The 15,062-nt window shown below is 47.2% G+C and overlaps 2 protein-coding genes across 7 annotated transcripts in view; one reads left to right on the top strand and one right to left on the bottom strand.

The window, feature by feature from the left end:
* The window catches only part of LOC108052936 (broad-complex core protein), an 83,289-nt gene that overhangs the window by 18,919 nt on the left and 49,308 nt on the right, over nucleotides 1-15,062 (bottom strand).
* LOC108052935 (mucin-2) overlaps nucleotides 3,369-15,062 on the top strand; it is a 107,442-nt gene continuing 95,748 nt past the window's right edge. For 2 of the 6 annotated variants that reach the window (XM_044461314.1, XM_044461315.1), the window contains exon 1: nucleotides 3,395-4,174. In XM_044461314.1, the coding sequence (XP_044317249.1) occupies nucleotides 3,893-4,174 (282 nt within the window). In that variant the 5' untranslated portion in view covers nucleotides 3,395-3,892. Of the gene's footprint in view, nucleotides 4,175-15,062 lie in introns of all 6 variants that reach the window. The other 4 variants (XR_001769669.2, XR_001769670.2, XM_017135484.2 and 1 more) reach the window with 4 other exon arrangements.

The raw sequence follows: 15,062 nt of genomic DNA, 5'->3' as shown, positions 1-15,062 counted from the left end.
GCCGAACTGAACTGAAGCGAATCGAGGCGAATAGCAAGCGATTTGGGGGAGCGACCGACCGAACGAACCGAACCGATGACTAAACTAAACTATCTTGGCGTTATCATGGCCTGAGCCGAGCTCGATGAGCCCGAGCAGCAGGGGCGAGGAGCGATGCGGCCCCAGGATCATCCGCGGACGGATGTGCGGATATCGGCGTGACTGGGCTATCGGGCTATTTGGTAGATCGGATATGGTGGATATTTCGGATATTCCGTGTCCGTGTCCGTTCTCCGTGTGTTTTGTGTTTGTTGCGTTTGATGATTGCAAGCGTAGAAACTCAACTGAATTCGCGCTAAAGAAGAAGAGAGTGCCGTGCCAGTCTCAGGCGCTGCCTCGGTCGCCGCCTCTGCCTCTGCCTCTGCCAGCGTCGACATCGACCGCACACAAAAAGCGCATTAGGCAGCCAAAAAAGTCAGCACACACCGACACACACAATCGAAACTATTCCCCAAATTTCAGAAGTCTGCGTCTGTGTGTGTGTGTCTGTGTGTGTGTTGCGTGTTGTGCCGTCTGGATACGGGTGCGAGGGAGATGGCGCGACAGAAAGGGGATCGCGCGCACGCTCCGTAGTCCGTTTGTGATCGAAAGGATTGGACAGGGACAGCAACATCAACAGGACAAAGCGAAAGAGCAGGAGGTCCAACTTGGGGCGTATTAGAATGTTGAGTTCCCAGAGACAGCACACTCACAAAGCATTTTTGCAAAAAAAAAAAAAACCCGGTTCCGAATTTTTAATGTTCTCGATCTCTGACTCTCTCTGTCGCTCTCCCGTTTATACTAGAGTCGGATTTTTGTGCATAGAACAAAACACAGTCGCAGTCGCAGCGCTGCCGCCGGCTGACTAATAACTAATAATGGTAAAGAAAGAGAGGAAGTGGTCTTACCCTCCCGCAACCTCTCACCACTTTCCAGACTTTTAAAGAGGGCGACGACATCCGCGGGAAACCCTGGAAAAGGCTCCTGGAAGGAGCATGAAGATCACTTCGCCAGATACTTTATATTCTAAAAGCACACATTTCGCTGAATTTTCTCAGGTCTTCGTTTTTTATTTCTCGCTGCATATAGCCGAAATCTTGGGTATGTGTGTGTGTGTCCGTAGTGCTTACGAACTTTCAAGGCTAAATACTAAATTTTTTGTTGCCTTTGTGGTCGTATTATTATTAAATTTTGTTTGGCGCATTTCGCTAGCCAGCGTTCTCTCTTTCTCGCTTCCTCTCACTCTCGCAGCCTTTAAAATAGTTCTAGAAAAAGTCAAATTTGTTGCAGTCGTTTTTTCGGCTCTCCAACAGCGTGTCTGTGTGTTGGTGTGAGATGTGGTGCGAGTTTGAAAAAAAAGCAATTATTTGGTTGACTGCGCTGTAGCTTATGAAAAGCCAAAAGAGCAGCGACGAACGCGATTAGATAGAGCGGCAAGTAGTTTGTTCAGTTGGAAACTAAATTGTATAATACCAGCGAAAATAGAAGCGTTGGCTGTGAGCCGATCGGTGTGCCGACCGTATCTATATCTACATCTCCTGCACCACCCTCGCAAACTTGTTTGACGCCCCTCACGCTCTCCTCTTGCTTTCTCTTTCTATTGAGTTTGTCCGAATCTTTTGCGGATTTCTTCTGACTCTGCTTTGCCATCGCCTTCGTTCCTTTCGTACTCTTCAGGTGTGTTTGTACGCGGTTTCTATTTTCAAGGTTAGCCGACTTAGCTATGCACACACACATACACATTAAACTCGCAGCTATCCGCTTTTCCATTCCAGCCTCTCCATTCCCCTTCCCTTGCGATAGGAACGGTGGGCGACAAGTTCGTCTACGACAGCTCACAAAACATTAAACAAGGTCAGTCCACATCTACATACTTCCCACCCTTTTCCCCTTTTCCTCCGCTTTTCACTTGTTGCCGGCTAGACGCTGTGGCGCCCACATCGCATTTTCACATGGCAAATCGCACACATTGCAAATACTTTCCTCCTTCCGCCCTTCCGCTCTTTTCCCCCTTACAGGCACCGTATGCCGGCCAAATGTAAAATCTAACGGCCAACACACATACAGGCACACGTGGCGAGAGCCAAGAGTAGTGAAAGCGAAAGTTCTGTGTACAAACTAGCTGAGAGCGATGAGGAGAGAATGGCCGTGAGGGGAGTCGTAAAGAGAGATTTACAACGAGTGCAGAATGCTGGCTTCTGTGTGGGTGAGTCGAATGTCTGTGTGCGGCTAGACAATTGCTAGACGCAAACGGCGCCCACCACCCACTGCATTGTTTGTATGAGTCCGGTATTACGGAACATTTTCATTTGCATATGCAATTTCACACACACTGGGGAGGCGGGAACCTGTAGGGCACCTGATTAATGCGTGTTAATTGGCCCATTAGGCTAATTGTAAGCAACTAGAAGGTATGGGGTAGAGAGGGAGCGGGCAAATAGAAAAAGTAGCACCCATTAAAAGCGAGGGAGCGCTATCGCACGCACAGACACAGAGAGAGAGTAATTTCAAAACAAAACCCAATTCTTCAACTCGTAAACTGAGTCCAAGTTCAAGGTCTCGATTCTCAATTCAATCGCCTCTGCCTCTGCCTCTGCCAACGTCGCTGCCTAGTTAGTGGCGCATAATAGAGAGAGTGCGAGCGAGAGAGCGTTAGAAAGCTCGCCACTGCCATTTTGCAATGGTGTTAGATTGAGAGCGTATGGACAAACCTCTCAACAGAGGCAGTCTGGCCGCTCTCTTCCCCTCCAGCCATATTCCAGGAGGAGGAGGATCGTACCAGACAGAAGAAGAAGAAGTGCCAGCACATCCCTGTTCCCTCTCTCCAGTCTGGAATGCCTATTTCCCCCCCAAAAAAAAGCCTGGCCACTATTGTCTATGTTTCTTTTTTGGGCTTTTGGTGCCTGCGCCGCCTTTTCTTTTTTTTGTTTTGTTTTGTTTTGGCTTGGCTCTCTTCCCTTCCACTTCCCCTCACCAACCGCTTTTCGCATTCCCGCTGACAATGTTGATATCTATTGTTAGTGAGCTGCGACTGCGCCGTCAGCTTCGCCGTCTCTCTTTCGCTTAGTTGTTTTGCATTTTTGCTAATTTGACCTTCACCTTAACCTAGTCATTGTGTGTCGGACATTCGGTCATTTACCCCCGTAAAAATTTGCCAGCCAAAGTCGAAAAGCTTCAGGTAAATAAAAACGCAAGAGTGGGAGAGTGCGCGAGTGTGAGTGAAAGAGAGGGGCGCTGCTTAGGAAGCACAGACGTAAAGCGCTAGACAGAGATTAATGCAGCCTCTGTCCCACTCCTACTCGTTTTCCCACTCAACTATTTCTATTCTCCGCTAGTTTCTATTTGAGCGCTTTTGACGGCGCTCTCTCTCTCCACTGGAAAACTAGCCATGTAAGTTTCGTACAGGCTGCTCTTGAGTCAATTCAAATGGAAAGACGCCGAGTGCGGTGCGAATAGTTTTGCGCTAGATCGGCGCATTCATTTTCCAGCGGCGCTTAGTTTAGTTCGCAGAGAGACGCGCGCGGATCGAAATCGGAGCCCTCCACGGATTTGGAGTTGTTACAAAAGCACAAGCTTTTTTTCTGGTGTCTCCTCAAAACGGAAGGGGAAGTGAGTGTGGTTTTTGTGCGCGTTGTTTTTCGCCCCTGTCACGGCTGTCGTCATCGGGGGCTTTGAACTGTGTCGAGCGTTCAACGGCTTTGCCGGCCGCCCGTCCCCGCCCCACAGTGCGTTTCGTTTTGGGCTTCGTGCAACTCCAAAGTGTTGCCATTATCGCCAGCGTTCACTTCGCCCGATAAGTGATCCCCCGCGCCGCCTGTAGTGAACCGCCCTCCGCCCCAAATGGGCAATCAGTTATTGTCCCGCCGCCGCTCTAATGAACGTTGAACTGCAAATTGCAAAAGCGTACGAAAATAACAAACAAACGGCGAAATTCGCTCTCTTTAGCGGGACATCCGCGTCGCAGGGGTGCATTCACCTCTGGTGCGCTCCCGCTCGCACCGCTGCATCTCTATCTGGTGGCCGCCTTTCGAGAGATCACTGTAAATACTTTGCGCAAAAAGGGAGAGCTAATAAACTGCGCCATTTCAGCTGCGTTTGGAAATGCAAAATTTGCAAACTACAACAACCACTGCCTTTGCCAAAACGATGTATGCATGTAAGTATGTACATTTGCTTATGTGTATGCTTGGGAATATGGGAACGACTGGAAGTTGAGTTGGCAGAATTACTGCTACGTAACTGTTTTGTTATATCGTTTTTATGGAATAGGAATAGGCAGACAGGGGGTTTCTAAGTTGCCAGCGCAGCAAATGTATTCGCGAAAACTGAAATGTGAAGTGTTTTTTTTTCCAAAACGCGCAATAATAATGTAAAAGGAGGCAACGGAGTGGGAAAAAAGTAAAGTGAACACAAAAGCCTATCGAAAACAAAGTCGTCAAAGTGAGAGAGATGTGGAGATAAAGCGAATGCAAGGCGAAAGTCTGCTGCGCGTTTCCCTCTCCATCTTTTCCACTGCACACAATTTAATTTGCATTACATGGGACTAAGCTTGCTTGCTTTTTGCTTGCCTGTCTTCCATTTTCGTTTTCGTTGCCATTCTCATTTCCATCGCACATATTGATATGGAGATGCCTTTACATAGGGGTGCGTGTGTGCGTGGCCAGCTCATTAATTTTATAGATCATTTTGCGCAATGTGGCACACACACTTACGATCAATTGACACACATACTCTTCGCCGATTGCCCCCCACACTCATACACATTTATACGCACTCACACAGACGTTCGCGAGTGCAGCAGCAATGTATTACCATTTCTCATCAAAAAGCTGCTCTCTGCACTCTGCCGACGTCGCCGTCACCGTCTCTGTCGCTGTGCCGTCGAGGTTAAAAAACTTTTTGGGTTTAATAACATTGCACAAGGTTATTAGATAAAAAATGTGCTCGACACAACTGCGCGAGAGAGCTAGGGCTCCCCTCGGCCGCTCAAGCCCTCCTGCTGCCATTCGCATTCGCATTTCCATTCCCATTCCCGACTCACTTCGGTTGGGATCGGATCGCCTCGTACGTGAGCTTCCAGCGGAAAGGGGTTGGTCAGGGGTGCGACAAGGGGGCATTATTTTTAGGCCCTGCATACACACATGTGGGCCCCAAGTCTTGTGTATTTTTCGGGACTGGCAAATTTTTTTGGCCGTTGATCTTTGGCGTTCATTCTGTTGTTGCTTCTGTGGATACTGAATGTCAATGCATTGTTGGGTGCGAGTGTGAGTGCAGGGGGAGGGAGTGGGGATTTCAATGCGCATCTGGCTCATCGAGTGTACACATATACTTTTTGTGCTCATTATTCGCAGCACTTTTCGTCTCTGCTCTGTTGTTTTTTTTTCATCTATATATTTTTTTGTCCCATGCGAGCAGCCTGCATTGTGGAAAAGAGGTAATGGAATACCAGGTGGGTGGTGGGTGATACAAGGGGGAGGGGGGCTGTGGGGCAGTTGTTGGGGGTCACCGTCACAGTCACGGCCATTGTCACTGTTTGTCACATTTACCGTTAATTAGCCCGGCTCGGGTTACCCGCTTGAAAGCCTACAACAATTTATATAAGACCGACCCTCTCTGTCTCGTCTGTCTCTCCCCCGATCCATGAAAGTTGAGAACTTATTCTCCTAAAAAAGAAAAGTAAAAAAAAACAGAAATTCGGAGTGCTCAAGTGTAAAATGTCATCGAAAGTGTAGGAAGAAACGATAAAAATACCCAACGAACGTTGACAGTGCATCGAAAAGTCCGAGTCTAATAAACCCCTTTCGCCCCATTCCGCGGTCGTCCTAGTCTGCCACAACTATGCACATGACACTCATGACCAACTGACTGACTAAGCCAGCAGAACGGAAAAAGCAGAGAGTGGCGGCAGAAGAATGGGGAGTGGCGGCAGAGGAACACGAAGCGAAGAATTGCAGGGTCTCAATTTCGTTGTGCTTGCGCCTGGGCAGAAATAGAAACAGCGCGAATGGAGCAGAAGTAAGTAGGAGAAGAAAGGAGAATATAGATCAGAGAACGAAAGAGGAAAGGGGACAGGGACGGAACAAGACAAGAACTGAAAAAGAGTTATCTCCTAGCCTTTGTGCCTGTGCCATTTGTTTGTCTATCCGGCTTTTGGCCTTGGAGTAACCGTTTCCGAGAACTTGGGAACTCGCCGGGACCGCCACCGCAACCGCCCCCTACTCTCCTCACGCCCATGTCTATACCGATAACTATGCACTTTGTCTGTCTCTGTCTCTCAGTTGCGCCCTCGATTTCGCTTTTGTTTCTGCTGTGTTGCTGTTGCCATAGCTGTTCCCTGTATTTGTTTTGCAACTCCTCACAACTTGCGATGGCCTTGAATGGCATCATCAACGCGCCGATCGTGGTGATTATGATCATGATCATGAATCCCATTTGTTGTTGTCTGTCTGACGGCGAATGCATTTGTGGCTGTCCTGCAGCCAAACAAGTGCTCTGTGCTAGAATATGAGTCACTGTAACAGTAACTGGAACTGCAACCGTAGGAACAGCTTGCCTGCGTGCTTTGTCCACTTGTGAGCGACTCTCAATTGCCCGTTGTTGATTCCAGTTGATTGGGTTCCAAGGCTAACGGAAGTGCTACTGGTCGGTTCGCTATGCTGCTCTCCACTCTCGTGCCTGCTTCTTATTGCTTGCCATAACTTCGTCGCCAACTTTGCAGCAGCGACCGACTTCTGTCACTTTGATGAACTGGAAATGGTACGCCTGTTCCGCCTATCCCCTGTTTTCGAAGCCCTGCAACTTCGCTTTTACTGTTACCCATGAGGTTCTTGAAACTGGGACTAGAGGGTGCCTTTGTGCTCTTCCTGCTGCCGCGAAAGCAGCAACAATTGCAATGGCCGCAGCAACAACAAGTTGTGCGCCGTCAACCTTGAATGTCGGCCAGTCGCACACACAGATGCCTAACACACAGACGCGCTAATACCAACATCAGCACGCAGACAGCGTCTAGTCGGGGCCACCAGTTTGTCGAGTCTCCTCTGTTCTGTGTTTCTAGCATCCAGCCACGGCATTCGCATCTCGAGCTCCACAGCACGTCCCACGTGTGTGAGCCACCTCCACCCCCTCCCTTGTTTCCGTAGTCTGGCTCCGTCTCTAGATTGTTTCTTTTTACGCTTTTTTCGCTCTTCCTTTTTGCTAGGCACGCTGGATGGCTGCCTGCAATTTTCATTCAGTTTTTCTCTCGTCGCGCGACTTTCCCACCCCTCCCCCACAGCTTAAAGCTTGCTCCTCTTCTCCCTCGCGATGCAGGAATGCAGAAAAATGTGTTAGTAGAGTAGTTGCCATTACGTCACCTTGCTGTGTTTGTGTACACGTGTCCGTGCAAGTGTATTGGTAGTGGTCTTTGTGTCTTGTAGATGGGGAATGGTTGTGGATGTTGTCGCTTGGCTGACTCGTCTGGGTCTCGGTCTTAGTCGCCCCAACAACTGACAGAAACCAGGCAGAGGCAGAAGCAGAGACAGCGACTGAGGCTGCGGCAGAGGACTCCGGCGCTACCAACTCAAATGTATGAGGAGGTGGAAGGGGAGGCGACAGGCTCCATAGCCGAACCGCTTGAGTGCGTGTCTGTCTGTCCATTTGGACATTGTTGTTGTCCCATTTTTCGCATTACTCCACCGAAACCGAAAGTTGCAGCGCAGCTCACGTGACTTACCTAGCATATAGCTAATCCTGATAGTTCCTGAGACCGATTCCGGTCGAGCCTGACTAGGCGTATGTGGGTTGCATGGGCAGGAGCAGTCAACAATGATATAACGAGTAACAAACAACAGAAAAAAAAAAAACGAAAACAAAATGGGTGTGGAAGCGAACGGTTAGCAAACGCGGATATGCTAACTTTTATATTCAGCGCGACTTGTACATTGCGCGAGCGATTTACGGTTCTCAATTTGCAATGTGCGATGAGCGATGGGGACTTGCGATGGGCTGCCACACGACGTTTGCTCGGTGCGACGCTGATCAGCAAACTGCAGTTTCGGGTTGGCTTTCGATCTTTCCCGAGGCCTGCTTGGCTGGCCTTTGTGAGCGGCCGAGTACAGATCCTCAGCTGCCATTGCCTTTGCCTTGCCTTGCCTTGCCTTGGCAGTAAGCTTCACGAAGCGTCCGACTGCAGCCGAAGAAGCGGAGAATGGAGGAGCAGCGGAGAAGTCGAACAATGCAGCGGAGAGGAGGTCAAGGAGGTAGACGGAGAGACGAGGGAACAAGAGTCGACGCTACTGTGCTGCCCTGCTTCCTGCAGGGCATCTGTACCTGCGTGCCCCGTGTCTTTGTATGCAGATGCACCGAAAATTTGTGACTTGACTATGGGTGAGGGGATTTGCGGGGTCTAGCGATGAGCCGGTCCGCTTATTTTGTGACTCTCCATCAAAGTGCTAATAAAAGGGAAAGAGCTTAAGGCAAAATGCAGAGAGGACACAGAGAACCAACGGGCAGCTGCACTGGACTGCCTCTCATGAGGCAAATGTCCTTCTTATAGACCGGGGCCACATTCGAATCAAATTTCAGTGTGTATCTGTACCTGCATCGTTGTGGATGTGGCTGGTTGATGCATTTTATCGCACACATACACACAAACGGGCAGATACTTTGTCCTCGGAAAGATCGAGTAACTTCCACCACATTTATTTTGATCCGAGGAGGCTTTAAGTGGCGAAGGGCACCCTCCCGCGAATATTAGTTGGGCAACCTTACCTGGCGGCTGTGGTTGTGACCTCAGTCAGCAGTCGCATCGTCGCTCATTTCTTCGCGGCATTGGGTGGACTGTGGATGCACACGGTTTATTCACTTAAAATTTGGGGGTTTCTTCCGCTTTCACCGCTCCTGATTAGTGGTCTGAAGGTGAAGAGGGAGCAAAACGCGCATGAATCGTGCACTAAATTCCCTTTCCGGGCTGGTTAATTGGAGTTGTGGGATTTTTGCTTATAGCTACACTTGACAAAAAAATGTTTAAAAAAATAAAAAAGACTGTCCAATCCTTGTGTAGAGTGTGGGGGTGGGGATTAGGGATGTCTGGGTGTCTGCGTGCCGCACTAATGCTATTCAATTCGAGTTCAAATTTATAAATGGAAATTGAAATTGTGCGTTTGGGCTGAACTAACTTTAGTAACTGAACCGATCGAATTAAAAAGCTCAACTGAGTTCCGAAAAAATGCAGTTAAATGTGTTGGGCTTGTGCCCCTGCCCTCTGCTAGTGTGCGTGTGTGTTAGTGTGTGTGCCTGTCCAATTGAATCAGAGAATTCCCAGCGCAAGTGTGTGTGTGTGTATACTTATGCCGCTTGTATGTTTCATTCGCTTTTTATTTTTGCCTTTTGCTCGCTTTTTTGTTATATACTTCTCGTGCGCTTGTGTGTTTCTTTGACTTTTTTGGAGTGCAGCGACGCCGACGGCGGCAGCAGTGTGATCCGATCGCTGCAGTTTACAGTGGCAGCGCAGTCGCCAAAAAACGAGCAATTTCTGCGCATGCGACGGTAGCGAAGCCGAGCGAAAATAGCTTTTTTCGGGGTTTCGTGGTTCTGTGTGTGGGTGTTTTTGTATTTTCTGGTATTGCCCACTTAGAAGTTTTGTTTATTCATTGAAAGGCCGAAAAATTGGGGGAAATGCAGAGGCGAAAAGTGTCGTAGTCGCCGAGCGAATCAACGAGCGCCGCCCACACACCGATGGAAATGTTTGCTCTGCCTGCGCTCCGTTCAGCAGATCAGCAGCGGCAATTTGTAAATAAAGGGAGCATGCAACTTTCGCGGTACACGCACACAAAGTCGCGATTGGAGCGTTTATCAGCAGCGTCGTCGTGCGTCTTCGGCTCGCAATCACAACTCCCCTCGGCAACAATCTCCCCGGAGGTTCCAATTGAAAGTGTAGCCCACATTTTAAGCCCAAGACCAAAGCCAAAAACTCTTGGGAGTCGGCCTGTTTTCGCATTTGTTTTCAAGCCCTTCCGCTTCTACTCCTCTTCTCCCTCCGCCACCTTTTGAAATTGCAATTTCTGCTGATGTTGACGAAGACTTGTTTAATATTTTGGTTACCATTACCGCATTTTATTACATGGCTCCCCTGTTTGCCATAACCCAGATTCCCGCTCCACAATCCCTCACCCTTCCCCCATGACACGCACAAACACTTCAGATTGCAGACCGAAGACTGCAGAGCGAAGATTGCTGGCCATGAGGAGACTCTGGAACTGGGAGACTGAGAAATCCACCAACTGCGACTGAGAAACTTGTTGCCACTTGCATCTTGTTTGCACACTTTTTTCAGAGTTTTTTTTCGCGTTTCTGTTCATTGTTTTTGGTGCATTTGTATTTTACTGCTGCATCCTCATGTTGTTGTGGCTGGTTTTTGTGGGCTTTTTTTTTTGATTCATGCGTGGCAATTTTGGTTTTTTAATTCTGCTGGTCTCGCACTTGTGCTAGCATTTTTCAAGAATTGTTTTTATTGTAGTTTTTTTAAGGTTTTCTGCGCCCGTCCCGCTGTCTGCAGCCCTGTCTGCATTGACCTTTTGCCGATTCATAAACGAATAAACACTCATAAATGTATCTACACGTATATACGTATCTATAAAGTCTTTATTATCGCGTCTCGTTCGGTTTATGACTGTTTCAAGATCACCGTAACTGTCACCGAGTCACAGATTAGCCGTTAAGAGAGAGCTGCGCGGGTATAACCACTTTACCGTAGCGCCCCTGTACCGTCGTTCTAAGCTGCTAAGCTGCGCTCCTTTGTTGGGTGCTTTGCAATTACAACCGGCATTAACCTCTAGGTGACGGAGACCTCGTCAACAACCTCCCGGCGTAGACGTCGACGGCAACGCTAGCCGCAATGAGCAGGCAGCAAGCAGCAGGCGGGACTGCGAAGGCGAAATGATCGCATTGAACTTCTCGCCGTTTGTTCTAATTGGAACTGCAGTGGGTTAGTCACATGCACACTCCGTCTCACGTACTCGCCATCTGCCTCTGCTGTCGTTCCTTTTCACTCGTATGCTCGGCGAAGGCCCAGCGTGCATTGCCCGCCGCTAATGGCAACGCCTGGAGCAGCAGCTATTACGTATGCGTAATATGCGAGGAGGCCAACGCTGGAACCGCCCCGCGTTAGAGATCGCCCCCGCTAACCCTGCACTGCTGTTTACACGAGAAAAGCTTTGATCAAGTTCAATGCCCGCGATCGAGTCTCTGCTATTTAATACGGAATACGGAATACAAATTGACGATCCAGAGAACGGAGAATGTGGGATCAAATCCAGAGAGAAGTGGGGACAACCGAAATAATATTAACATTTCTTGCATACGAAAGTTGTCGAGTGCAGAAGATCATTAGAAATGTGATTCTCAGAAATAAGGAAAATCAAATTGAATGAAATAAAAATATTTGAAAACCTATTGATGATATTGTCGGTAAAAGCAATTCATGGATATCAACAATTCCGTACTAAAATGTATTTTATCTTACAAACAATTAAGAAAAAAGATCATTTAAAATAGGAAATTATTAGTAAATGCCATTTGCATATCATAAAAGACAGAATTCGAATTGACGAACCCGAGAATAAAAATCGATTTAGCAGCAAATAAAGTTTTATTGTGATTTGTAAGATTAACTTAATTATAAGTTTAAAAAATATTAAAGTGTAATCAACTTTGATACCCTCAAGCTAAGATACACTTAACAAAATATAACAAACTAAACTAAATTCCATGGGATTTTCTTACCAAAGAATTAATATATTTTAAACTTTAGAAACTTTAATAGTGGATTACAATGAATAAAACCCTATATGTAGGTACATACAAAGAAAACACTGATTTTACAAAAAATATTTTAAAACAAGAAAGGAAAGCTAACTTCGAGCGGAGCCGAAGTTGAAATACCCTTGCAGAATATTCTGCAAATTATATCGGCCGATCCTTATGAAATTTGGTAGGTCGGATTAATTGGCCAAACATAAAACCCATAGAAAATCTCAACTTCCTAACTTTACAAACACCAAAGTTATGGCATTTCCGATCAATCAGTTATATAGCAGCTATAGGATATAGTCGGACGATCCTTATGAAATTTGGTACGTCGGATTGATTGGCCAAATATAATACCCATAGAGAGTCCCAACTTCCTAACTTAACAAACAGCAGAGTTATGGCATTTCCGATCAATCAGTTATATGGCAGCTATAGGATATAGTCGGCCGATCCCGGCCGTTCCGACTTATATACTGCGTGCAAAGGAAAGAAGGGTGTGTGCAAAGTTTCAATTCGATATCTTTAAAACTGAGAGACTAGTTCGCGTAGAAACAGACAGACGGACAGACAGACGGACAGACAGACGGACAGACGGACATGGCTATATCAACTCAGGAGGTGATCCTGATCAAGAATATATATACTTTATAGGGTCGGAGATGTCTCCTTCACTGCGTTGCACACTTTTGACCAAAATTATAATACCCTCTGCAAGGGTATAATTAAAAGCTGACAGTAGATAACATGTTTCTGGTGACGCTGATCAATAAATGTATAAAGCACTAAAAAGCTGAGGTCAAAAACATGGACGTAGACAATTAAAAAGCTAGATCAATAAATATAGAAAATATAAGTAAATGCCATTTGTTGCATAGCAAAGTGGCTAAGAGAAGGATATGTAATTCAAAAATGATATAGAGGAAAAGAATCGAATTTATAGCTGAAATAAAGTGTAATCGTGACTAATATAATTGAAAGTACAAAAAAAAACCAGGAAAGTGTGATCAGGTGCGGTAAACATTAAAATGAAATGTAAAAATATAAAAAAATATAAACGCAATCCAATTTTCATAACTTCAGTAGTGGATAATGCAAAAGAAGGAGAATATTACAAGGCAGACACTGACTTGGAAGATTAAAGTTTCTTTCGAAAAGAAAATAACACAAAATTAAAAGCTGACAGTAGATTAAATATTTCTGAGAGACGGTGACACTGATCGATAAATGTAAATTACACTAAATAGCTAGGGTTAAACACTGGGAGTTGGAAAGTGATCGAAAAACAACTCGTTGACATGAGGAACCCCTTACGATTAGGGAATAAGTCTGTTAACTCTCCGGTGAACCAAATTACTTTGGGAGCGCACTTACATGACGGCTTGCAAGTGATCCATCAGCTGCGCCACGTGCATCGCCAGCTCAGGGTCAGCTTAGGCAGTCCGGATCCGGCTGGAACTCGGGCTGCTGTTCACTCTTACTTTCACTGGGGCAGTTTGTCAGAGTTTCTGTTGCGGTTGCTCGCTATTCTTTATGGGTGCGGAATATGGTGGCTTAGACTGGCTATGATTTGGTTTCGGATCGGCTGCGATATCACTTGCTTTGGTGTGTTCCTATTTCTTGGACTTGCCTTCACTTTGATTAGATTCGATTTATTGCACAACTTGTCATCGACACAGGGGATTCGCCTCTCTGCGGCTCACCAAACAAAAATGAAAACAATCAACAAACGCGCGGATATGGGTAAAATTTCGAAAATCCCGGTATTCTGTTCTCGACGTATTAACTAGCACTGGACAAAAAGGGAGAATCCATTCACGCAGTTTTCTTGGTGTTCGTGATTTGATTTCTGAGTGAAGTTGAGTTCTGACTTCAGTTTGGTTTCAGATTCAGTTTCCGTTTTCGTTGGTGGCTGATGGTTTTTGGTCCGCGTCGCAGCACGCGCACGTAACGAGCAACAAACAGCAACTAACGTTATTTTTAAAACCCAACTCGATTGAAGTCCAACTCGCAATCGCAGCGGCCCAGGGCCGCCGGCAGCGACGCGGACAGAGGCAGCAGCAGAGGCAGCGGTAGCGACGGCAGGACCAAGGCGCAGCCGATGCCAACCGACAGCCGAAGGTGGCCCGAAGTCGCTGCAGGACGAAGGATGCGGCTGCGACGCCGACGGAGCTTTGTTTTGGTGCCCAAATTGATGCTGCTGAATCTGGAGCTGCGCGACCGTAGTAAGTTTAGCACACAATTGAAGTCATTACACACGCACACACACACACAAAAAGACAGGGATTACTGATTGGCAAGGCGATTCCAATTAGATAGCGCCAAATGCTGTGCTACGTTTCGTTGACCGTCCGCTTCCTACGCTTGCACGCTCGCTGCCGACTTGCTACTGCACTGGACTAGCGTCCACGGCCCCTGCACCCCTTAACTCTTCACTCTATCCCCACTTGGCTGCACTGCCGCAGCGCTGCCATAAAAATCACCCGCCAAACAACGTACTAAACACTCATTACTCATTTTGCTGGCTCGCTTCCCGCAGCCCTCCCCGGGCAGCAACAACTATTCGCACACCGACACACATACATTTGACGTGCAAGCGAGAGACTCACACACGGACAGGACAAAGTTTGCTCATTTTTTCTGCGTGTAACGTTAAAAAAAAGGATGCGACTTCGGCGCTGGCCGCGGCAGCGACGCCGGCGTAGGCAGCGCTAGGCAAAAAGGAAAATCAGAAACAAAACAAAAATGCGAAAAACGAACGAAAAATGCTAAAACCGAAAGCGGCAGCGCAGCAGCAGCTGAAACAAAAAGCGAGAAAAAAATAACATCAGGCGAAAAAGGAAATCGGAAAGAGGAGGATAAGAAGAAGCAGCGGCGGCAGAATCAGGAAAAAAGAGTCAGCGCTCACGTATGAGTGCCTGTGTGAGTGTGACGGTGGAAAAAATCCATCCACAACCAACCCCACTGCATGCTGCGGCCTCTGCTGCACCCCATCTCCCGCGCACAAACACAACACCACAGCAGCACACATACAAGCAACCCCCGTGCAATGCCGGCAGCAGAGGGGAATTTAAAAAAAACGCGTTTACACGACGACACGAGAGTAGAGCGCGCGCAAAAAAACGCAAACGAAAAATGAAAAATACAAAAAATGTTAAAGCAAGAAAATAAAAAGAACTCTTGCACACACACACGTGCGTTCTATAGAGGAGAACTACGAGCCGAACTCCCGCAGCCGCCCACCGACGGCGCTGCGTCGC

The sequence above is a fragment of the Drosophila rhopaloa genome, unplaced genomic scaffold, assembly GCF_018152115.1.
Source record: "Drosophila rhopaloa isolate 14029-0021.01 unplaced genomic scaffold, ASM1815211v1 contig_3, whole genome shotgun sequence".
NCBI classification, from domain to species: domain Eukaryota; kingdom Metazoa; phylum Arthropoda; class Insecta; order Diptera; family Drosophilidae; genus Drosophila; species Drosophila rhopaloa.
This window is presented reverse-complemented; position numbering and strand designations above follow the sequence as displayed.